Raw genomic sequence first — 26,370 nt, 5'->3', positions numbered from 1 at the left:
TACTAATGAAAAATGCCCCATTACCTACCAACAGGACCGTGCAAAAAAATGTTTACCATAAGTTCATGCTCTTATAAAAAATAAATGCAATACATGCCTTGTATTACTTTGAATGAACCTTTTATTTCAGGAAATGGTGTAACTCTATATTTACTGTTATTAATTCGTCAGCTTTATCGCTCACAGCTAATGATAGTGTCTAATATTTCTGAATTTCACCTTTTCAGGCATTTATGTCCATGTTTCAAATTCTTACCCAGGAAGGATGGATAGATGTTGTGACAGATACTTTGGAAAATGCTGATAAAAATGCGTATGGGGTATATTTCATATACCCTATACGCATATACTTTCTGCTATACCATCAAGTTGTTAATGTGGTGAGTTGGCCAGACTATTTGGATTCTGGTTCCCGGAACTGATCTGGAAACCAGCAGTATACTGGAAAAAGGCACACAAGTTGAGTGGAGCATAAATGTATTCAATTATTAAGCTGGTTTCCAGCTTCTTACTGGTTTCCAGCATTAGACTGGTTCCAGACTATCTGGTTCCCGGAACTGATCTGGAATCCAGCAATATGCTGGTAACCGACTTAGACTGGTTACCTTAAGTAAGATGGATATTAGCAAAATCATAGCTTCCCTACAGATAATGTGTGTAATTTCAAGATTTCAAATTTATTTCATTATAATGGTAGTCTGGTTCCCATCATTTTAATGGTTTCCAGCATAAGACTGGTTCCAGATTTTGTATGGCTCCCACTAATATTTCATTAATTGCAGAATGACGGTATGGTTGCTATGGAGATTGGTTGCTATGGCACTATTATCTTATGGTGGCCATATTTTTTCCCTCCCATATTTGGTGAAATAATAACAGGTGTTTCAAATGAACACAATTATACAGATATTAACTTAAGCTGCTGGCACTGAGGTCAACTCGGTGGTATTCTTCTATAGTGTTCATTATATATGGAAAATGTAGATGTTTCTGAACAAGTCACTGATATTACAAAAATCCTATAGTCTATTGAATAATTCTACTGGATGATCATGAAAACAAAAGTTAATCTCACACAAAATTGCACATGTGTATTAGATGAATAGCAAATAATTTTAAAATGTCACCAGAGTCTATTTGTTGTGATCGTAGATCGTATGCTAAGTCTTTAAACAATGACTGCAGAGCCTGCAGTGGAGTTAGAAAACAATAAATATAAATTGAAAATGTCTGTTGTTAAGCATACACAAATGCTCATTTCAAATTTGGATGCCATTAACAAACAGGAATATAACACTTTCCCACTTAAAAGCAAAGTGAAAATAGCTACACTTCAACACCGTTATTTCGAAGTCGTCGGGACCGTTAAAAAAACTTCGGATTAACGATAATTCGAAATAAACATTTGACTGAAGACTTCTTTGATTCTGAAAAAAAAAAAAATAGCAATAGATTTCCACTTGTAACAAACGGAGGAATAAACGATTCTTTTTCTTGTTTCTATTTTTGTCTAATTACACAACATATAAAATGTAAAGAATATCACAAATGTTCAGACATACATACATATGAATACATTCTCGGAAATGAATTAACATTTTTTTAACTAATACGCGATGTCTCTCTGACCACCGGCGTTCGCGCAGATGACAAAGGTGTAATTATCGGCTTTTGACGCGCCACGACAAAGGTGTGAAATTACGCTCAGTATTTTGCAGTTTTGACTTCGGATTAAAGATTGATAATTAGGTGCGAATTATATTGTTGGGACCGACTGAATCACTTCGAATTAACGATTTCTTCGGTTTAACGAAGTTCGGATTAACAATGAAATTTTACATTAAACAAAGAGGAACCAAACTCGGGACCCGAAAAATACTTCGAAATAACGGTGACTTCGGATTATCGGTGTTTGAAATAATGGTGTTTAAGTGTATATGCAAACAGCATAAAACCAGAACAGCATTGAGTAACTCACAGACTGTTCAGATTTTATGCTTTTTGCTGCTCATCAGTATGTAAGGGTTGGAAATAAAGCCTTTAAAACTTAAATCTAGTTAGAAAGGATTTAACTTTCTAAGGGACTACAAATGCGTCAAAATATGTATATTAAATGGTAAAGCGATAATGTAGAGCTAAAGATTATTGTGGTCATTTCAAACACTTATGTTATTATGAAGCCATGTGACATCCAACTGGACATGGTTGATACTAACAGCATGTTTGAATACTGGGACAAACAAGAGTTGTCAATAAATTTTATTTGTTTACATTTCTACACCCCAACAAAAATCCTTATTTTTCTGGTATAATACTAAGAGGATTTTTATTAGTTCTCTACTGGTTTCATCGGAAGAAATATACTTTCCTGGGTATTTCTCTGTTCCAGTATTCAACTGCTTGGCTACTGATCAATGCATCCTGGTGTTAATACCAAACACACATACTTATACATATATATTGCTACATCTGCTCAGTTGTCAAAGGTGTTTGAAACTAAACCCTCCTCTGCACTGTCTATGCATCAGAATGCTTACTGACACATTACCGCATACTGTTTTTTTTTATAACGTTGTAATGGTCGTCTCGCGTAACACTGTGTCATGTGCATGAAATATGAAGGGTTTGTTGGCAAACATCGCTCCGTTCCTGGCACAGAAAATCTTCATTTTCCCACCTCTTGACCCGGCATTTTTAGCTCAGCTGTTTTCAGAGTAAATCCGAGGTATTGTCATAGCCAGCTGGTCATCAGCCATCCGCCGTAGGCGTCGTGCTAAAACCTTAACGTTGGCTCTAAAATCAAAGAGCTCTGCCTACAACTTTGAAACTTCATATGTAGATGCACCTTGATGAGTTCTACACGCCACACCCAGTTTTGGGTCACTAGGTCAAAGGTCAAGGTTACTGTGAGCTCTAAAAAAAAAAAAAAAAAAACAACCTTACAAGCTTTCGCAGCCGAGTGTTGGGGCACCCGTTATGCAGTGCTCTTGTTGTTTAGTTATAAAATAATAATACTTATGCACAATAAGCTGTAAACCTGTTGATGCTTCTATGGCGCTTGTGTCATTAGTGTGTTCTTTAATAGAGTTAATTGATAGTTAACACTGCTGGTTTTGTTCACATTCGTAGCATTTGCAGGTTTATTCTAGCCCTTTGTAGAAAATTTTATTAAAGGCAGGTATTTTTAATGTTCTTTATTCCAAGTGAAATAAGTGAATAGAGTGTGGGAAGATGAAGATGGTTTTTATGATGAAAAGGGTGCATTAATTAATGCAATTTAAGTGTTATTTTAATAACTTCATGTTAATATTAAATTCATGTTTTTTGCAGTGTTTCTCATAATAATTACAGCTACAGATCTGTATAAAACAGCTGTTGCAAACACCACCTTGTCACAACTTATGAAGGTCCTCACATTTTGAAATGGGTTGTGATTACATGTTTCTGTACATTTGTGGCAGAATTTCTTTTATATAAATGACACTCTTATTGTCTGCATTAAAAAACTAATGCATATTATCATTAAAAAAGATATAAAGCCTTATCACCTTCACAATTTATGTTTAAATAAAAAAAACACTGCCAGTTATTTACACCACCTCAGAGGTATCACAGGTTTGTTTATTAACACATCTTCAAAAAGATTCTAAGAGTATCAGCAGTGAAATTTTATAACTTAATGGATAAGGAGCCAGAGATTACTAGCTGTGAAATTTTAAAGCTTGTATCTCCAAAAAGAGTTGGAGCCATAGTGTACCAGCTGTGAAATTTTGAAAACCTTATGGATAACCTTAAACCATTGCATTTCTCTTGCTCTCCGATCAGGCGTTCATGTCCATGTTCCAAATCCAAACACAAAAGGGCTGGATAGACGTCATGCATACCACGATGTGGATGACCGGGGAGAATATCGCCCCGCTTGTCGCTATTTACTTTATATTTTACCACCTTTTCACTACACTGGTGAGTCTAGAGTCAGTACACCAGTACTTTGAAATTGTCATACCAGTATTGTCATATCAGACACTTAATGGTTGTACCATAGTTGTTGCACAGGAGTTGTTGAACCAGAGTTGTTGTACTGGAGTTCTTGTACCGATCAGGGCTTTGATTGAATTGGAAAGTTTGAATGGAAAGCTCACCTAAATGTCCTCAAAATGAGCCTCATTGTGGGAAAACTGGTCTTAATGCATGTGCATAAAATGTAGTCCCAGATTTTCCTATGCAGTTTGCACACGTTAATCATGGATAACACTTTCTGCTTTAATGAATTTTTTTGTTTTAAGAAAGTCTCTTCTAAACACAATCCAGTTTAGGCAGAAATGGTCATCCCTAATTAATTTGGAACATCACTCTCTGCACATGCATAAAGTTTTCCCAGAAGAAGGCGCTTTTCCATATGCCGGTTTCCACAACCTCATTTAGCAGATCCCCATTGTATAGCAACTTAATAATACTGACATGTTTCCATATGCGTGTGTAAAGTAACTTATTAAAAAGTAACTAAGCATTTTTATGCCCTGTTAGAAGAAGAGGGGGTATATTGTTTTTCTGGATGTCGGTTGGTCAGTCTGTCGGTAGACGAGTTTGTTTCTGATCAATATCTCGTCAATGTATCGACCGATTTGCTTGATACATCCCATATGCATTGGCCTTGGGAAGCAGATGACTTCTATTGAAATTGGGGTCACTTAATCAAAGGTCAAGGTCACTGTCACAAAAAGTGTGAAATGTGTACAATTGGATTCCGTTCAATATGTCATCAAAGGATTGAGTGATGGATGTCAAGGCCATGTTTTGGGGATCATCATAGGGGGGCATCTGACTCGGACTGTGGAGCTCTGTTTTCAATAGGGTTTAATACAGAAATAAAGCCATTGTATTGATAGGTGGACTACAAAATAAAAGCATAATTAATAGAACCCCTATCTTTAGAATAATTACTCAGATATAATGAGCAATATTTGTAGTCACTTTTGATGTTGATTTACATGAACATGGAAAAACATATTATGTATATTAAAATAAATACTTGCACCCAGAAATATGAACAAGTTTTAGTAATTATTTCTAAGATCTATTTTATAAATATTTCTACAACATATTCACCGAAATCTTATATGAATGATACAAACAAACTTGTTCAAGCACTTGTGTCTGACCATCTTCATGACAATATGGATACAGATAGGGGACACATGGCAAGCGGCTTAATGAAAATACTTTTGGGGCAGTTCATAAGTAAGGAGGATCATTGGGGTCATGTTTCCCTGTCAAAGTTAATTCACATTCCTGATCAGTACATAAATGAACTTTGTTGTGATTCTAGTTAATATTGTACAGTTGTCAATATGTAGCCTCTTACTATATTAATTTTTTGTGTGTGTCCCAAATTTATATCAGTCAAGATTGGCATTATTTGACTATAATTGTTATATTTTTGTACAGTTTCTTCTGTACAACTTACAATTGCATTCTATTACAAGGTAATTTTAGTGTGCGAGTTATATCTGAATATGATTTTGGCAACTTTAATATCTCAAATGATATGAAAGAATTATCAAGGAGACCATTTCATTGAGCTCTAGAAAGGGACTTATTGCTTGTTAGCCAGTTGTAACTCTAGCTACATGTAATTGTCACAACAAAACAGTTTGCTTTAAGAAAAACTAAGTTTTAGTGTCGGAAACAGGGTTAATGGCATATGCATAAGGTATTGATCCAGATAAGCCTTGCAGTCAGCACAGGCTAATCAGGGACAACACTTTCCACTTCAATTTGTTTTTCATTAAAAATACCATAGAAGGGGAAACTGTCATCCTTGATAAGTCTGTGCTGGCTAATCGAGGACGACACTTTATTCTGAAGGTTTTTTTAAGTAATAAGTCTGGTGTACTGATCGTCTGTGTATAGATGTTATGGTTTTGTGTATTTTTGGTAGAAGAGATGTGTAGGCAGGTTGGCCATTTTCTGGGGAAACTGAGAGAAAAATCCACAACACACCATCCCCTTGAAGGCGAATCCTATACAAAATACAGTACAGCTCACGCAAAACCAACAAAATCAGCGGCTACGCCGCGGACACACTCTTTTGTTTTCGAAATTACTCCGCATCCAGAACGAGTATTCCCTCGGCATCATGCCGAGGCACTCCGCGATAATTCGCTGAGTTACGCCGCGTCTGTTCCTGCCTCGGCATCGATCCGCGGCATCACGCCGCGTCTTTACACGCGGCGGTTCGCCAAAAAAATACAAATATTTATTATATACTATAACACATGTTAAATATTTTTTACATAAACGATTATTAGAAACAGATACAAATAAAACGTTGATATATTTACTTCTGCGTGATTGTGTAAACCTTTGGTCAGCTTCTCTGCATACGGAACTTCATACATAATGATTTTGTAGGCCATTATAACCATATCAATGAACCTTACACAGTTTAATCCCGAACGTGATCTCGGAAACAAGATTTGCTTTAAACATCGAAAATAACATATTGAGTATCATAAGATTTGCGAAAATACATATGAGAACCAAACAACTATACACATAGAAAACAAATATAAATAATGTTGACAATTTTAATAAAAACTTTAAAAAAAATATTCGTTTATATTTAAAAATGATTACTTTCACTTCGTCCCGATTTTCAGAAATGGCCAAGTACATGTTGCATCTTTATATAAATTTAATAAACGAAATTATCGGGCAATATATAGAAACATTAAACTCGGCATAAATAAAACTACCAAAATAATATTGCGACGCAAAACAGTATCATTATTGTGACAATTAAATACACTTGAAAATCTGCTGTTCTCATAGAAATTGCGCAAAAATAAAGATGTATGGTGTAATATCACGTTATCTGCCTGAAAAGCGTGAGCATTTTCATGGTTATTTTAATAAATCTGTGCAAATAATACGAGGATATAACAAGTAATACAAGCGTATGCGAATGCAAAAGGAAATGCAGTGAGAACCCCGCCTTAAAATATCGAATTTTATACTGAAACATTAGGCGGTTAATCTTTTGATTTGTCGGCATTTTTTTTATACTGAAACATTAGGCGGTTAATCATTTGATTTGTCGGCATTTTGTTTCATTTCAGACTCCATGCAGTTTTCAGATCATAATCTCAGTGCTTTATTACCCGAACTCGTTAGTTTCTGGACACGTGTGCTACTGAAAATAACCACCGGTTATGGCCCAAACAAGCACAAAGTGTCTAGTCCCCCGTGTGTTTTATCCCTTAATGTTAGATAAGCACGTGCACTATTAATTATTATGTTGGTCAGTACAAAAGGCCTTCTGAAAACCGCCGACTGCGTCTTTGTTTTATTGCTCAATCAAGCACCGATAATCCAATATCCCGTGTATTACAAAAACACACACTTTAGATAAGCACGTGTCGTCTGTCAAAACCATAATTTATCAGTAAACATATCGAAGTAATTCTCGTATATAATCTCGGAAACGGGGCATTTACCATTACGATATTTTTTCCATAAGATTTGCTTAAAACAAATGAGAACCAATCAAACATACACAGACAAAACAAAATATAAATAATTATGACAAATTAAATGAAAAAAAAAACGTAGGTTTATTTTCGAAAAATCGCTTTTCCTTTCTCCCAATTTTCAGAAAATGACTTAAACATGTTGCATAAAATCTAAATATAAATGACGCTGTTTATTGGTTGTTGTAAAAGAATATTAACTTTACACGGCACTTTGTGTGCAATCAGATACAATAAGTAATAGTTGCAATATTGAACGAACTTAAATATGAAAATGATACAGCGTTTTTGACTTTAATTTTATTCAGGAAAATGTCAAAATCATTTGCGAGATACCCCGGTACTCAAATGGAAATTCACTACGAAGTTTTACAATGTTGTCTGCGCTACGTAGTTTTGTGTATCAATAAATTCACCCACGCCTATTTTCGCGCGCTTTTTGTTTAAGACTGGACATGAAAATATCATGGGCATATACATGTATTTATTTGTGTTACCCTTGTCCCGATTGGACACCTATTTCATCAAATCTTTATTAGAAACATATGCCGAAATTCATTTGATATTTTAGAAAAATGTTGGATGTCTGTGTTAATGAGTTTTCTTGAGCACTTTTCTCGTCAGTATTAATCAGAATTTGCATTTGAAAGTGGAATACACGAGACTAGCGGGTAATGGATAGAGACGGGAAAATTCAATGTATGTGGTAAAAGATAGGCTCGGGATTATACGCATTTATCAGGGAAAGGGTTAAGAAACAGTTAATAGAGAAAATTTGGACAAATGATGCAAAACCTTATTGTCAATATATTATGTAGTGAATTGTTTCGCAACGTAGTAACGCTCCATGTAAAAAAATTTATGATGCGAAACTCGGAGTCCATTTCTATCCGAGGTACATGTACATTGTAAATTATAATGAATACGATTGTCCGCCGAATGACTCGACATCATCAACAAAGTACTCGGCATCATGCCGAGGCGAGTCGCGGAGACGAGATGCGGAGTGCCTCGGCGGACAGACGCGGCCACTCGGCGACCAGATAGTCGATTCCGAGTCGACTCCGCGAACACAAGCTAGCGTCTGACTCCGCGGATCGCGGAATATGTTTGTTTTGCGTGAGCTGTACTGTAAATCAAATTTAATAAAGTAACTGAAGTGAAAACGTTATCTGTAAGTCCAAAACTTTCAATCTGTTACAGTAAGATTCTAAATTGTATGGGTTATAATGAAGGAAACATGTAAAAACAAAATCCAAAACAAAATCCACGTAACTGTGTAAAATATGTGCAAAGTTCAAGAAAACAGAACATTTGTAAAATTGGAGGTTGTGGTTTTTTTGTCCATAAGACTTATTCAATGTTCGGTTTTAAGGTATTACTTTTGTGTTCTGTCTTCAAAAAATATGAACAGCTGATTAGCTTATAACTTTACTTTCGTACTTTTTGCAAAAGAGAAAAAATCATTTTTTGAACAGGATGAGATGGTTAATAATTTAACCACATTTTACCAAAAGTGACAGAAAATTAACATTCTAAAATATTGTTTTACCAAAGGGCTTTTTATTGTGTTTTTTTCAACTCATTTCAAAAGAGCGCATTTAAATTAATAAGCATACATTTTAAAATGTGTTAAGCATTTTCCGAGAAGGGAGATGTGAAAAAATACTTACACAGTGCACAGGGGAACAATTAATGTGAAAATCTACTTTTAGAACTACACTGGCCAACCTGTCTGTTATTATTTGAGACTCATTCAGGAAAAGCAGGCTTAATGCATGTGTGTAAAGTGTCATCCCAGATTAGCCTGTGCAGTCCGCACAGGTTATTCAGGGATGACAATATCCACCTTTATGGGATTTTTGCTAAAAGAAGGTCTCTTCTCAGCAAAAATAAAGATGAGGTGGAAAGTATTCTCCTGGATTAGACTGTGTGGACTGCACAGGCTTATCTTGGACAACTCTTTGTGCGCATTCATTAAGCCCAGTTTTCCAAAAAAGTTGTATTATTTAGTGAAGCTGTTAGCTGACTTTGTAAATACTGAGATGGAAAATTGAGGATAACTTTTATGCTGTGGTTTGTCATTCTCTGATTGACATTTAATTACATTACCCTAAATGGGTGTCATATACAATATATCTCAGTGTAATATTTTGGTGTTCAAAAACACATATACTGATATATATTCAAATAATACTTGTTTAACATTGTTAACCTGATGCTTCTTAATTGTGATCTTCAATGCATTTTGTACAAATCTATTGATAAACAGGATCGCTTTATTCGCAAATTGTGAAATTATAAATTAACAAATACACGAGTATAATAGTTTATAAAAATGTTTGAGAAACATAGACTTTTAAGTACTCTTGGTTATGTTACAACATTTAAATCAGGGTCCACTGTTTGTTACCTGCTATGGAATTTCCAAAAAATGTGTTTTTATTTCCACTCACATGGTCTATTATCATTATGTTGGGCTATAATTTATTACACGGCAATGGTATACAAATTTAATCAAGAGTGGGTATGTGGGATAAAACAAGTTAGATATTTTTACAATCAAATATGTGCTTCACATTTTTATCTCAGGTTGATTAGTGTTTTTAGCTATTGCGTATGAGGAAAGTTATAATTATAGTCTACCAGTACATGTAGCTTATTTAGTGTAGAACAGTTCAAGCATTCATTTTTATCCAATTTTGTTGATGACCAAACAAACTGAACTGCACTCTGGGAAATTGGGGCTTAATGCATGTGCCTGAAGTGTCGTCCCATATTAGCCTGTGCAGTCTGCACAGAATAATCAGAGAAACATTTAAACATTCAGAATGTTTAGTATAAAGAAAATCATTTAACAAACTGGATAAGCCTGTGCAGTCTGCGCAGGCTAGTCTGAGAAACACTTAATGCACGTGTATAATAAGCCCTGTGTTCCTTGAGCCGAATGAAATGTATTATTATTACAATGTTATATTTTCACTGCAGCTCACTGCTATTGGCCCACCATAGTCATTTTGGGCTGTTTAAGTATTGTGCAATTCTTGCTTTTTTAAGTGAGATGACCTTGACAAAGTACATCAAAGCTGAAGCCTTAGCAAATAAATTACACTTAAATTGTCTCAAGTTTAAAATAAAGTGAACTTTAGTTGATCACTAACAGGTTTAAGTATGTATTACCACTTTTATTGATTATAAACAAGAGACAGTTTGATTGTAGCTGTTTAATTATTATTACGCAACATTTTTCTTCCTCCAATACATATTGCAATTCTCAAATAAGAGAAACAGTAATCGCAGGACTTGCAATTTCTGTTTCATTATCATTTCATTTTGCAGGCGTTTAGGGACTAGTGTTATGCCAAGAAAAGTATCACTGACATGAAATAAAAGAAGTTTGCAACTTAATTTGGTATCTAAAAAATAATATGTAGAAAAATAGTTGGTACAGCCTCTGATGTGATATGACTTCAAGGAATTAACTCGACTGATTCAAATTTGAATACTGTTTATATTAATCATACAGCCAAAAGTGTTTGCTGTTTATGCAGACATTTATAATATTTGAGTCTTTTCTCTGTTGTATGTTGCATGGTGTAGCCTGTGGTGACCTCCCTCATGTAGCGTGTGTATTTGGTGTGATCAGTTTGCAGCCCTGACTTGTAGAGCTCTTCCGATTATGTATGGGCTTGTGAGTTTGACTTGCATGTTACAAGGTAATGGATGTTCCTTTTGGCTTTAGATGCATTTCGGGTGTTAAAGCATTTTGTCTAAATAATTGAAAAAAGGAGAAAACTTGTGCCTTGTTTAATTTTATAGAATAAAGATCATGTTAAAATGAACTTTTTCTGTAATTGAGAAGTTAACATGTTTGATAAATTTGACATAAAATTTACAGAAAGTTCAATCAAGTCAAGTTGTTTTCTCTGTAGATAAATTGTTGTAAGATATATACATGTAGTCAATTTCTGTTATTGCCCAAGCTGTGAAACATTAGCTTGATTAAAGGAATCTTGACTCTGAAGCCATGTTTTCATTGATTATTTTTTTTACAAATTTAGAGCATTTAAAGATTTATAATATCACAAAAAAATACAATAATTGTTTTTAGCTCACCTGAGCAAAAAGTGTTCATGCTCGAGGTGGGGTATTGTTATCACTTTTGTCAGTCATGGTGCAGTATGGATATGGAACTTTTAGCTACTTACCACTCTAGAGGCCACATGTTATCCACTCTTTACAGTTATTGGTCAGAAAATTATCAAGACAATATAAAGGGCTAGTTTGAATCTGTGTCACGTACATAAAAAAACTAGGTCAGTAGGTATAATATCATTGAAAAAACGTGTTACCAAGATGGAGGACACACTCAATCTTGGTCAAACTTGGACAGAATGTTTATCTTAACAATATATAATCTACAGATGTCTCATTTGTCAAATTTAGGTCACCGGTCTAAACTTACAAACACCTTGTTATCACTCTAGAAATATAATTAATTGCTCAATCTTGATGAAACTTCGTATGAATGTTTATCTGGACAATATCTAGGCCAAGTTTGAATATGGGTCAGTTGTGTCCAAAAACTAGGTCAGCAGGTCAAATCTATTTTTTTTTTAAATGCTTACCTCTCAAGTTGCAACATGTATGACCCAGTCATCATGAAACTTTGTCAGAATTTTATCTTGACGATATTGATTAAATTTTGAATCTGAGTCAAACAGGTTCAAAAGTAGATAATCAGGTCAAGTTTTTATACAATCAGTGTCCGCGAACTCAGCTGAGCGCTGACAGGCAATTATGGCCCTTTTATGTAACATAATAATTGATCTGAAAACAGAACAATCCAAGGATCATTTCATACTTTCAGTTTTGGACAAAAGTGCATGTATCTCTTTCATAATGTTTTTTTGGATAATTTGAGTGTATTGAGGTGTCTAGTGAGGCCTGTTTCAGATTGTCATCAGCTTGTTTGTCGCCGTGATTCTCGACAATCTGGAGTTGGACGAAGACATCAAGAAACTCAAACAGGTGAGTCTCTACATGAATATGTGCATTATGTTTTACAGAGCATGGGACCGTGGTACTCTTTAAACAATAAATAATAGAATACCATAGTTTCACGCTGCTGACGTAATATATCTCTAGCTAGTTTTAACCATAACTGGCTTAATCCACCGTTGGAATATTAATGCCGATCCTTCTCAAACCACCTGGGTTAAAAACCATTAATTTTACTGGTTTATTAATCGATGAAGGCAAACACTTCTTCCTTTTAAACTTGCTGTCTTCATTTGAATACATCTGAAAACTTTGCAACAAAATATGCTTATTAGAATAAATAATGCATGTGTAAATCTCTTGTGCTTTTTTACGTTATCTTGCAAGAATCATGTTCATCAACATTTTACAAAAATATTATTTTCTACATTAAAAGATGAAAAAAAGAGAAATATCTTGCTTGCAATAAGCAGGATTCAGCAGTGAATGAAAGTGTCTTATTGTAATTGTGTCTCATCTGGAAAAAACTTAAGTTTAATGCATGTGGACAAAGTGTCGTCCACAGGAGTAGCCTGTACTGTCTGCACAGACTAATCAGGGACAACACTTTCTGCATGATCTCAATTTTCACTTAGAAAAGGTTTACTTCAAATGAAAAATTCTATAAAAGGGGAAAGTGTCCTCCCTGATAAGCCCGTGCCTACACTTTATTCATCAAGCCCCATTTTCCCAGAGTGTGGCTCATTGTTTATTTCCTCTCCCAGTTGAAGGCCAGTGAGCAGAGCGCAGATGAGTCAGAGTCGCTTCCCTTCAGGCTGAAAATATTTGAAAAGTTCCCGTGAGTAAACAGCTTGAAAAATCAGTTCAATGCTTCTTAAGCTCAAATAGCGAAAAATCAACAGTGAAAAATCCTACACACCATTATTAGACTCAGAAAAATCTTTACTCCTTAGTGATATATTTTACTTCAAAAGGCTTTTTCAAAGTTTGTTTCAATAAATTGACTTCATTTTCTTCATACTAATTTTCAAATAATATCATATGTATCCCGGAAAAGCAACCGTTTGGAAAAACCCTCTTATCTGGTGGTTAAAATAAAACTGCCTTTGACAATGGAAACACAGTGTTGTTGTGGTATTTGTCATGTTTCATAGGGAAGCTCCCGTTTACTTAGTGGCAAACAAATCTATTCTCCCAACAGAAACCGTCCCCAGATGGTGCGCATTCACAAGCTAGCGGGCGACTTCAGCGTTGCCGCGATACGTGAGAGCTTCATGCGCCAGTTCTCCACTCCGCAGCTTGACCTCATCATGGACACTGACGAGGGGACAGAGGAGGGTCAGTCCTTCCTGAAGGGGCCCCCTGTAGCCCTTGTCAGACCTCCTGCCCTCGTGGCGCGCAGCGGAGGCTATGTGGAGAAACAGGCTGGAGTCACCATGGTTATAAGGTATTTGTCCAGATTTCTTTTTCAGTGTGCTTTACCAGGAAATGTTTGATTTTGAGTTTAATCTTCATGAACTTGGTCAGATAACTTATTCTAATGACATCTTGGCATAGTTCGAAAATTTGTTTCATTCCGTTGAAAAACATGGCCGCCAGGGGACTCTGCATTATCACAATATTGCTATAGTGAAACCTAGAAACATCCATTCTCTACATTTATCGGCCAATCTTCATGAAACTTTGTCTGAATATTTTACCTAATGAAATCTTGGCCGAGTTTGAAACCGACAGCCCATTGTAGTCCATGTTGCCCAATGTTTGTTCCAGGGAGTCCAACCAACACAAGCTGATGGGGTCAGGGTCGGGTCAGATGGTCAACAACGGACCCAAGTCTCTGCTGTCACAGCAGTACCAGCTCCGTATCTCCAGGAGGTGGGTGCCATCTTGGCTTGTAATGGAGCCTCGATCTTGGAAAACCAGGATTAATGCATGTGCGTAAAGTGTTGTCCCATATTAGAGTGTGCAGTCCGCACAGGCTAATCAGGGACGACACTTTCAGCTTTTATGGATTTTTGTTGTTGAAAGTAAGTATCTCTTAAAAGAAAATTAAGTTAAGGTTGAAAGGGTCGTCCCTGATTATCCAGGCTCATCTGGGACAACACTTAACTTACATGCATTAAGCCCAGTTTTCTTAGAACAAAGCTAAATGTGTTTTTAGCTCGGCTGTTTTCGGAGAAAACCCAAGGTATGGTCATAGCCAGCTCGTTGTGTCGTGTTGTCCGCCGTCCACGTCGTGCAAAAACCTTAACATTTTGTCAAGGTTTTGAACATTGGCTATAAAATCAAAGTGCTTCTATCTACAACTTTGAAACTTCATATATAGCTTCACCTTGATGAGTTCTACATGCCTCACCCATATTTGGGTCACTAGGTCAAAGGTCAACGTCACTGTGGCCTCTAAAAAAAAAAAATTCTGACAAGCTTTCATTTATTAAAAAATGCACCTGCAGCCAAGTGTTGGCACCCATTATGCGGTGCTCTTGTTTAGGGTTTATTCTAACGCATTCCATGCATGGGAATCTTTGTGTGGAATGGATCTTATATTAGGGATCATTAACAGAATGAGGCTTCATCCAAGTCTTCACATTCACCAGAATTCATACATTTGTTTTACATATTTTAAACAAGAGGTGACATAAATTTTAAACAAACAGGATGTGTTATTTCTAGGTCAATGCATACTTCTTACTTCAAAGAAGATCATAAAAAATAAATAATTTTAAGCAAGAGTTATCATAGCTGCTTTTTAGTTCATGGTGAGCTTTTGTGATCGCCTTTTGTCCGTTGTGCGTTGTGCGGCGTCAACATTTACCTTGTTAACTCTACAGGGCACATTTATTGTCCAATCTTCATGAAATTTGGTCAGAAGATTGATTTCAATGATATCTTGGATGAGTTTGAAAATGGTTACGTTTGCTTGGAAAACATGGCTGCCAAGGGGCGGGGCATTTTTCCTTATATGGCTATATATGGCTATAGTAAAATCTTGTAAACACTCTAGAGGCCACATTTATTGTCTGATCTTCATGAAACTTGGTCAGAAAATTCATCCCATTAATATCTTGGATGAGTTCGAAAATGATGCTGGTTGGTTGAAAAACATGGCCGGCAGGGGGCAGGGCATTTTTCCTTATATTGCTATATAGTAAAACCTTGTTAACACTCTAGAGGCCACATTTATTTTCCAATCTTCATGAAACTTGCTCAGAAGATTTGTCCCTATGATATCTTGGATTAGTTCAAAAATGGTAACCTTTGCTTGAAAAACATGGCTGCCAAGAAGCGGGCCATTTTTCATTATATGGCTGTATAAGGCTGTAGTAAAATCTTGTTAACACTCTAGAGGCCACATTTATTGTCCAATCTTCATAAAACGTCGTCAGAAGATTCATCCCAATAATATCTTGGATGAGTTTGAAAATGATGCCAGTTGGTTGAAAAACATGGCTGCCAGGGGGCGGGGCATTTTTCCTTTTATGGGTATAGTAAAACCTTGTAAACACTCTAGAGGTCACGTTTATTGTCTGAGCATCATGAAACTTGGTCAGAAGATTTGTTCCAATGATATCTTGGATGAGCTCGAAAATGGTTTTGAATGCTTTAAAAACAATGCCACCAGGGGGCGGGGTATTTTTCCTTATATGGCTATATATGGCTATAGTAAAACCTTTTTAACACTCTAGAGGCCACTTTTATTGTCCAGTCTTCATAAAAATTTGGTCAGAAGATTGGTCTCAATGATATCTTGGATTAGTTTGAAAATAATTATGTTTGCTTGAAAAACATGGCTTCCAAGGGGCGGGGAAATGTTCCTTATATGGCTATAGTAAAATCTTGTTAACACTCTAGAGGCCACATTTACTGTCAGATCTTCATGAAACTTGCAGGTCAGAAGATTCATCCGGATAATATGTTTGACGAGTTCAAAAATGATGCCGGTTGGTTGAAAAACATGGCTGCAAGGGGGCAGTGCATTTTTCCTTATATGGCTATAGTAAACCTTGTTAACACTCTAGAGGCCACATTTATTTTCCTATCTTCATGAAAGTTGGTCAGAAGATTTGTCCCAATAATATCTTGTTATCTCAGGTAAGTGACTTTGGGCCTTTCAGGCCCTCTGGTTATAAAATTTGTTTCTAGGTCAATGCATTCTTCTCACTTTAGCAATTTAAAGAAGAGCATTCAAAGAAGATTAATTTTAAGCAAGAGTTATCATAGCTGTTTTTTATAGGTCAATGCGTGGCTCTCGCCCGGGCAGTTTGAAACTAGGTCACCATAAAGAGAACGGGGACATCACACACTTGATGATGGGTGGCAGCAACTTCTCCAGCAACTTTGCCAGCAACATCGGGATGCACCGCAGCGATGACTTTGACATCAAAATGATACAGCAAAGAAAGCAGCAAGCAGAGATTAAACGGTAGAAAAACGGGGCATATTTGTCTTAAAACTTGCATTTACACACAATGTAAGCACTTTTAAAATGTAAACCATGGTAATGCATAAAATAAAATAGCATGTTTAAGTTTTTGAAGATTTTAATTTTTTTCCATTTTCACGTTCTCTTAATTATTATTTTAAATCAATTATCCACGGAAACCAACACAATTTATAATCTCAATTTGATAATTCACAATAAATAAAATGTAGGCCAACCATACCAGGTTGATATTTTGTAATAAATTTAACCTAATTATTCAATTTTCTGCCAAAACAAAAAGTAAATAGCTTTTAAAATGATAATCATTATTATCCAGTCCTGTTAAAAATGTTATGGTAAGCATTTAAAATATAAAAAAATGTTTGAAAGATAAAATAATTTTAGCTCACCTGTCACGAAGTGACATGGTGAGCTTATGTGACCGTGTGATGTCCGGCGTCCTTATGTGCGTGCGTGCGTGCCTGTGTGAGCGTGCGTGTGTCCGTCAACAATTTGTTTGTGTAGACAGTAGAGGTCACAGTTTTCATCCAATCTTAATGAAATTTGGTCAGAATGTTTATCTTGATGAAATCTGGGTTGGGATTGTATTTGGATCATTTGGGGTCAAAAACTAGGTCTTTTGGTCAAATAATAGAAAAACCGCGTGCAGTTAATAGAGGTCACAGTTTTCATCCAATCTTTATAAAATTTGATCAGAATGTTTATCTTGATGAAATCTGGGTTGGGATTATTTTTGGGTCACCTGGGTTCAAAAACAACGTCACTAGGTCAAATAATAGAAAAACCTTGTGTAGACAATAGAGGTCACAGTTTTCATCTAATCTTTATGAAATTTGGTCAGAATGTTTATCTTGATGAAATCTGGGTTGGGATTGTATTTGGTTAGTCAGGTGAGCGATTCAGGGCCATCATGCCCTCTTGTTGTTTTATTGTATGATATTTCTATGAACACTCATAAGATAATTCCACCGAATCAGTAAAAATCCTCTGTAAACACCCAATTTCAGCAACCAGATTCAAGACGACCTTCGTGAGAACCACCCGTTCTTTGACACGCCCCTGTTTGCGGTGGGCCGTGAGAGTCATATCCGACAGATGTGTCAGACCATTGTCAATGCCAAGTACAACTACATGCTGCGTGATCCTGTGACGGGAAAAGAGCTCCAAAGCGTGTATAAACGCATCCTGTATGTATAACACTGTCTACATGACCTAGACAATCTTAAACAAATGTATTTGAGCTTCGCTCTGGGAAAATGGGGTTTAATGCATGTGAGTATAGTGCCATCAGGGAAATGGGGTTTAATGCATGTGAGTAAAGTGCCGTCTGGGAAAATGGGGTTTAATGCATGTGAGTATATTGCCATCTGGGAAAATGGGGTTTAATGCATGTGAGTAAAGTGCCGTCTGGGAAAATGGGGTTTAATGCATGTGAGTATATTGCCATCTGGGAAAATGGGGTTTAATGCATGTGAGTAAAGTGCCATCTGGGAAAATGGGGTTTAATGCATGTGAGTAAAGAGCTGTCTGGGGAAATGGGGTTTAATGCATGTGAGTAAAGAGCTGTCTGGGAAAATGGGGTTTAATGCATGGGAGTAAAGTGCCGTCTTGGAAAATGGGGTTTAATGCATGTGAGTAAAGTGCCGTCTTGGAAAATAGAGTTTAATGCATGTGAGTATATTGCCATCTGGGAAAATGGGGTTTAATGCATGTGAGTAAAGTGCCATCTGGGAAAATGGGGTTTAATGCATGTGAGTATATTGCCATCTGGGAAAATAGAGTTTAATGCATGTGAGTAAAGTGCCATCTGGGAAAATGGGGTTTAATGCATGTGAGTAAAGAGCTGTCTGGGGAAATGGGGTTTAATGCATGTGAGTAAAGAGCTGTCTGGGGAAATGGGGTTTAATGCATGGGAGTAAAGTGCCATCTGGGAAAATGGGGTTTAATGCATGTGAGTAAAGGGCTGTCTGGGAAAATGGGATTTTATGCATGTAAGTAAAGAGCCGCCTGGGAAAATGGGGTTTAATGCAAGTGAGTAAAGAGCCGTCTGGGAAAATTGGGTTTAATGCATGTGAGTAAAGTGACGTCTGGGAAAATGGGGTTTAATGCATGTGAGTAAACAGCCATCTGGGAAAATGGGGTTATATGCATGTGAGTAAAGTGCCGTCTGGGAAAATGGGGTTTAATGCATGTCAGTAAAGTGCCGTCTGGGAAAATGGGGTTTAATGCATGTGAGTAAAGTGCCGTCTGGGAAAATGGGGTTTAATGCATGTGAGTAAAGTGCTGTCTGGGAAAATGTGGGTTTAATGCATGTGAGTAAAGTGCCGTCTTGGAAAATAGAGTTTAATGCATGTGAGTATAGTTCCATCTGGGAAAATGGGGTTAAATGCATGTGAGTAAAGAGCCGTCTGGGAAAATGGGGTTTAATGCATGTGAGTAAAGAGCCATCTGGGAAAATGGGGTTTAATGCATGTGAGTATAGTGCCATCTGGGAAAATGGGGTTTAATGCATGTGAGTAAAGTGCCGTCTGGGAAAATGGGGTTTAATGCATGTGAGTAAAGTGCTGTCTGGGAAAATGGGGTTTAATGCATGTGAATAAAGAGCCGTCTGGGAAAATGGGGTTTAATGCATGTGAGTAAAGAGCCGCCTGGGAAAATGGGGTTTAATGCATGTGAGTAAAGAGCCGCCTGGGAAAATGGGGTTTAATGCATGTGAGTATAGTGCCGTCTGGGAAAATGGGATTTAATGCATCTGAGTAAAGTGCCGCCTGGGAAAATGGGGTTTAATGCATGTGAGTAAAGAGCCGCCTGGGAAAATGGGGTTTAATGCATGTGAGTAAAGAGCCAATGCATGTGAGTAAAGAGCCGTCTGGGAAAATGGGGTTTAATGCATGTGAGTATAGTGCCGTCTGGGAAAATGGGGTTTAATGCATGTGAGTAAAGTGCGGCCTGGGAAAATGGGGTTTAATGCATGTGAGTAAAGAGCCGCCTGGGAAAATGGGGTTTAATGCATGTGAGTAAAGAGCCAATGCATGTGAGTAAAGAGCCACCTGGGAAAATGGGGTTTAATGCATGTGAGTATAGTGCCGTCTGGGAAAATGGGGTTTAATGCATGTGAGTAAATTGCTGTCTGGGAAAATGGGGTTTAATGCATATGAGTAAAGAGCCGCCTGGGAAAATGGGGTTCAATGCATGTGAATAAAGAGCCGTCTGGGAAAATGGAGTTTAATGCATGTGAGTAAATTGCTGTCTGGGAAAATGGGGTTTAATGCATATGAGTAAAGAGCCGCCCGGGAAAATGGGGTTTAATGCATGTGAGTAAAGAGCCAATGCATGTGAGTAAAGAGCCACCTGGGAAAATGGGGTTTAATGCATGTGAGTATAGTGCCGTCTGGGAAAATGGGGTTTAATGCATGTGAGTAAATTGCTGTCTGGGAAAATGGGGTTTAATGCATATGAGTAAAGAGCCGCCTGGGAAAATGGGGTTTAATGCATGTGAATAAAGAGCCGTCTGGGAAAATGGAGTTTAATGCATGTGAGTAAATTGCTGTCTGGGAAAATGGGGTTTAATGCATATGAGTAAAGAGCCGCCTGGGAAAATGGGGTTTAATGCATATGAGTAAAGAGCCGTCTGGGAAAATGGGGTTTAATGCATATGAGTAAAGAGCCGCCTGGGAAAATGGGGTTTAATGCATGTGAATAAAGAGCCGCCTGGGAAAATGGGGTTTAATGCATGTGAGTAAATTGCTGTCTGGGAAAATGGGGTTTAATGCATATGAGTAAAGAGCCGCCTGGGAAAATGGGGTTTAATGCATGTGAGTATAGTCCCAGTTCAGCATGTGCAGTTTGACATGACTTTCTCCATGTGTATTTGTGCTATTCCCTTATGAACTCAATGATGATTTGTCCCATGTGAACTTAACACTTATGTTCTTCCAACCCATGCCCCTTGCTAACCCAAGACTTGAATTTGAGCGTTGCACTAGGAAAATGAAACTTACTAAGTATACTTTAAAGCACAGGAGGGAAGCTCTTAGTATTATTATTTTATTTTTTAATATATATATATATATGCTATAATAGAAACAAGGAGTGCAACTTCATTTGCCGTAAAACTGCACCATTTTTACTGTAAATCATGTAACAATTTTTAACGAATCAACTACACACCAGTTGTTTTTGAAAGCAAATAAAATAAGTTATCAGGAAGGATTAACATGAGTACCATTGATCCAGCAGTATTTGTAAAGTGATGTCCCAGATTAAGTCAGCAAAGACTAGCCAGGGACAACTCTTTCCACCCTGACTGGATTATATTTTAGAAGAGACTTTCTGGCAACAAAAACATACCAGACGAGCGGTAAGTGTATTCCCTGTAAGCCTGTGTGGACTGCACAGGCCAACCTAGGACAACATGTTAGGCACATTCATTAAGCCCAGTTTTCCCAGCCCCTGTCTCATTTCTATTCTATGCCAGACCCCAGTAGATCCACAAGCTGTTTGGGCTGGTCACCTACCTGGATTGGATCTTGATCATGGTGACCATTATGCCCTGTGGGAGTACAAACCTTAGTGCATTTGTGTTAAGTGTCTTCCCAGATTAACTTGTATTCTTGGTTTAAAGGTTGTCTCTTTGTAACGAAAGGTGTCTTCCCTGATTAAACCGTGTGAACTGTTGCAACTCCACGGGTTTATCTTGGACAACACTTTATGCACATTTCTATTCCGTGGCAGGCCCATGTGGATCCGCAAGCTGTTTGGCCTGGTGACCTACCTGGACTGGATAATGATCATGGTTACCATCATGTCATGTGGGTCCATGTTCTTTGAGACGCCACACCGACGTCTCACCAACACTCCCGAACTCAAGGTATTTAGTAGGGGGATGTTATCTCCTGCTACCTCTTTAACACCTACCCTTACCCCCTATTTTGTATTTCAACAACAGCCATTTAAGTCTGCAAGATAAATCGATAAATTGGTGTAGGAATCTGGAAAACAAACCTTGTGTCTTTTATGAATATTTACAATTTAAAATTAAATTTTTTGCAAATTAACATCTCTTTATATTGGCTTATAGTTTACTTTTTTGGGTCGTTGAAATAAATGCGCCCCTAAGTTATTTTCATTGTAACTGGGCATGTATGTAATGATAAAGACGGTACATGCCATACATCCTGACTTTGGCAGGACAGTCCCGCCTTTTGGACCTTTGTCTTGCTCTTTTGACGTAAAACAAGTCTCTGCACTAGTAAAAAAAGATGCTTTATCTCTAAGATTGATATATAACTTGCAATTCAAGCTCTCATTGGCCAAAACTTTCCATCATTAATCCATTAATTGCTGGCTATAACAACACTTACTCGCCAGAATTGTAGTTGACACCTTATTTACAAAAAAGTTTTAATTTTCCTGCTATATTGATCGTTACAACATTTTTAGAATGCCAAGTTGTTGTTTTTTATATCTGACCAAATGTTCAAAGATTTAGGAATTTGTTCACACAATCACACAAGTAAATAATGTATAGGTTTGGATATCAATAGTAAGATTTTTTTCTATTCACTCATGATCATATAAAATACCTGCATGCATTTTCACTTGTGACTGCAACACTGTTTCTTTAAGGATAATCCTGAATGAAAATTTATACATATTCGACTGCAAAAAAAATACTACAAACTATATGCCATATTACCTTTATTGCTATTCCAGTACGCTGAATACATCTTCGTATTAAGCATGAGCGTGGAAATGGGCCTCAAGATCCTGGCCAATGGGTTCTTCTTTACCCCTAAAGCCGTAGTCAAGGATGTGAGTGGAGTCCTGGAAATCTTCATCTATGTGGTAAGAGCTAATTTGTGTAAACCTTTTGTACTTTAACCCTTTGCATGCTGGGAAATTTGTTGTCTGCTAAAATGTTGTCTGCTGAATTTCAAAAATTAGCATTTTCTTCGATTTTTTTTCAAAGAATACTATCAGAATAGCAAACAGTTTGGATCCTGATGAGATGCCACGTTCTGTGGCGTCTCATCTGGATCCAAACTGTTTGCACAGGCCTTCAAAATTCGGTTCCCGCACTGAAAGGGTTAATGGGCATATCAACCTTTTAACCCCTTTCTAGCTCATCTGAGCACAACGCGCTCATGGTGAGCTTTTGTGATCGCTTTTCGTGTGTCCTGCGGCGTCAACATTTGCCTTGTTAACACTATAGAGGTCTCACTTATTTCCCAATCTTTATGAAATTTGGTCACAAGATTTGTCTTAATTATATCTTGGATTAGTTTGAAAATGGTTACGGTTTCTTGGAATACATTGCCTCAATGGGGCGGGCATTTATTCTTATATGGCTATATATTACTTTAGTAAAACCTTGTTAACACTCTAGAGGTCACATTTATTGTCTGATCTTAATGAAACTTGGTCACAAGATTTGTCCCAATGATATCTTGAATGAGTACGAAAATTGTTCTGGTTGGTGGAAAAACATGGCCGCCAGGGGGGTGGAGGGGGCGGGGCATTTTTCCTTATATGGCTGTATTTAAAACTTTTTAACACTCTAAAAAGTCACATTAATTGTCCAATCTTCATAACACATGGTCAGAACATTTGTTTTAATGCTATCTTGGATCAGATCAAAAAAAGTTCCTGTCTGTTGAAAAACATAGCCACCAGGGGCTGGGGAATATATCCTAATATGGCTATAGTAAAACCTTGTTAGCACTCAAAAAAGTAACATTTATAGTTCACTCTGCATGAAACTTGCAAATTATTGTGATATTCCTGTGCTATATTTGAAGGTGAGTGTGTTATTCCTGTGCTATATTTGCAGGTGAGTGTGATATTCCTGTGCTATATTTGCAGGTGAGTGTGATATTCCTCGGCTGGCAGCCCCAGGAGGTGCCACCCCTGGGCGGGGCCCACATACTGATGCTCCTGCGCTGTCTCCGCCCACTACGGATCTTTATACTGGTGCCACACATGAGGAAGGTCGTATACGAGCTGGTGCGAGGATTTAAAGAGATCCTTCTGGTAGGCTTTGTATATGTTTTAAGTAGGTTTTGTTTTTTTGCCCCCAGATCGAATTATCAGGGGGTATATTGTTTTGGCCTATCTGTCATTGTATATGTGTGTCTGTCCCAAAACTGAAACCTTGCTCATAAAATGAAAACTGTTGGGTCTATGTTCTTTAAACTTCACATGTGCATGCATCTTATTGAGATCTACTATCAAACATGGTTTGAGGTCACTGCGTCAAAGGTCAAGGTCACTGTGACATTTACATTAAAAATATAACCTTGTTTCTAAAATAGCTGCCGTGCAGCTTCAAAGCGCAGTAGGGGGCTTTGTTTTTCACAAACTCAGCTCTTGTTGTTTTAAGTATTCAACCTAGTGCTTGGATTCAAAAAGATCCTCCTGGTAGGTTGTGTGTGTGTGTTTTAACTCTCAGATATGTGTTTTGATGCGTTTGTTGTCCCTGAGAAAATCAATTAAGTTAAGGACCTTTCTTAATAGAATCAAGGCTTATAAGCTGCATTTCCAACCCTTAAATACTGATGAGCCTCATTCAGCATAAAACCTAAAAACCAGGCTGTTCTGGTTTTATGCTGGTTCAATATTGCTATTTTACTTTGGATATGAGCCTGAGAGGATTAAATACATAATGAGTATGCTTTAAGTAATTTTTTATCAAGTGAACCAGAATGCTCAGATTGTGGCCAACACTCTCAGAATACTTGTAATTTGGGTTTCAAGAGATAGATGCAGGTACAGGCAATGTCCTGTTCCAAAATCGACCCCGTATCTTTAACGTCGAGTTTAAAATACCTGTTACTTGAATTACTTAAATCTCAGTGTAACTTTCAATTTGAACGACAAGTTAATACCTTAGGGTTGAGTGGGGGATCTAACCTGCGACAGGTGTCTGACCGCTGTTTATGTTCACATTCTTACACAGGTATCTGTTCTCTGTTATTGTTCAAATTTGTACACAGGCATCTGTTCTCTGTTATTGTATTTTAATTCTTACACAGGTATCTTACCTCTGTTATTGTTTCAATTCTTAAACAGGTATCGGTCCTACTGATCGTGCTGATATTTGTGTTTGCCACATTTGGTGTCCACCTGCTGGGAGGAAAGCTTGCCAGGTGTAACGACCACAAAATAACCATACGGGTAAGGCCCGGTCTCTCTTATTTCAATCCAAACTTTAGGCCTAAAGAAAACAGTACATCTTACTGTTGTTCCTAACCCCAATCCAAACGTTATGCCTAAAGAAAACATTATCTTACTGTTGCCCCTTACCCCAAACCATACTTTATGCTTATAGAAAACAGTACATCTTAATGTTTTCCCTTATCCCAATCCACACTTTATGTCTAAAGAAAACTGTACATCTTTCTGTTGTTCCTAATCTCAATCAAAACTTTATGTTTGAAGAAAACAGTACTGTACATCTTTCTGTTGTCCCTTACTTCAATTCAAACTTCATTCCAAAAAAAACAGGACATCTTACTTTTTTTTTCTTAATCCCAATGCAAACTTTCAATGCAACTTCTTTTCAAGTCATTCTGCAGGTAAAATCATGTTCTTTCACTGTATTAAAGGGAAGTGTTCAGAGATATTGTTTTGTTGGAAAATATCATGAAATGAACTTACCAACAAGTAAAGTTTGCAATAGTTTTGAATAATTAAAATAACAAAGGAAAAATGACTGCCTTTGGCACAAACCTGAAACCTGTGGCAGCAAAACTTAAAAGGAAACATCCTACTATTTCACCATACCGGCTTTCTATTAAAAAAAAAAAAAATAAGTAATGCAAACTGCTTAGATAAGTCAGTCAAACTGTGATGTTTCTCAAATTAAAGTACTAGTATGTGGACATATATTTCAGGAGCAATGTGTAGGGACTTTCTGGTCGCCGATGTTTGTTACCAAGATGAAGGTCAACCCAGGACCCAATGGAACCATGCCTGGCTTCATGGTGCCCAGAGTTTGGTATGAGTACTGAACGCTATTGTTAAAATGAGGCTTAATCTTGGAAAAACAGAGCACTATACATGTGCCTTTTCTATTAAATTGTTTACAGAGGGAATCCCCACAATTTCAACTTTGACAATATCTGCACTGCATTAAAATGCCTTTTCTATTAAATTGTTTACAGAGGGAATCCCCACAATTTCAACTTTGACAATATCTGCACTGCATTAAAATGCCTTTTCTAATTGTTTACAGGGGGAATCCCCACAATTTCAACTTTGACAATATTGGTAACGCGATGCTGGCACTGTTTGAGGTCCTATCTCTGGAGGGCTGGCTAGAAGTGAGGGATGTCATCATAGATCGGGTCAGACCCGTAAGTGAAATCAGTTAAATTGACCCGTGCTCTGGAA

At 37.1% G+C, this 26,370-nt stretch overlaps 1 protein-coding gene across 3 annotated transcripts in view; it reads left to right on the top strand.

Moving 5' to 3' along the window:
- The window catches only part of LOC127833575 (sodium leak channel NALCN-like), a 100,584-nt gene that overhangs the window by 46,207 nt on the left and 28,007 nt on the right, over positions 1-26,370 (top strand). For 2 of the 3 annotated variants that reach the window (XM_052358912.1, XM_052358911.1), the window contains exons 14-26: positions 228-380; positions 12,489-12,563; positions 13,298-13,371; positions 13,735-13,980; positions 14,304-14,408; positions 16,768-16,956; positions 17,985-18,164; positions 21,712-21,847; positions 22,693-22,824; positions 23,842-24,009; positions 25,048-25,152; positions 25,872-25,975; positions 26,213-26,333. In XM_052358912.1, coding sequence (XP_052214872.1) covers positions 228-380; positions 12,489-12,563; positions 13,298-13,371; positions 13,735-13,980; positions 14,304-14,408; positions 16,768-16,956; positions 17,985-18,164; positions 21,712-21,847; positions 22,693-22,824; positions 23,842-24,009; positions 25,048-25,152; positions 25,872-25,975; positions 26,213-26,333 — 1,788 coding nt within the window. Of the gene's footprint in view, positions 1-227; positions 381-3,825; positions 3,964-12,488; positions 12,564-13,297; positions 13,372-13,734; positions 13,981-14,303; positions 14,409-16,767; positions 16,957-17,984; positions 18,165-21,711; positions 21,848-22,692; positions 22,825-23,841; positions 24,010-25,047; positions 25,153-25,871; positions 25,976-26,212; positions 26,334-26,370 lie in introns of all 3 variants that reach the window. The other variant, XM_052358913.1, reaches the window with a different exon arrangement.

This window comes from Dreissena polymorpha, chromosome 6 (genome assembly GCF_020536995.1).
Source record: "Dreissena polymorpha isolate Duluth1 chromosome 6, UMN_Dpol_1.0, whole genome shotgun sequence".
Taxonomy (NCBI): domain Eukaryota; kingdom Metazoa; phylum Mollusca; class Bivalvia; order Myida; family Dreissenidae; genus Dreissena; species Dreissena polymorpha.
The sequence above is the reverse complement of the archived record's forward strand: the minus strand, read 5'-3'. Positions and strand labels throughout refer to the sequence as shown.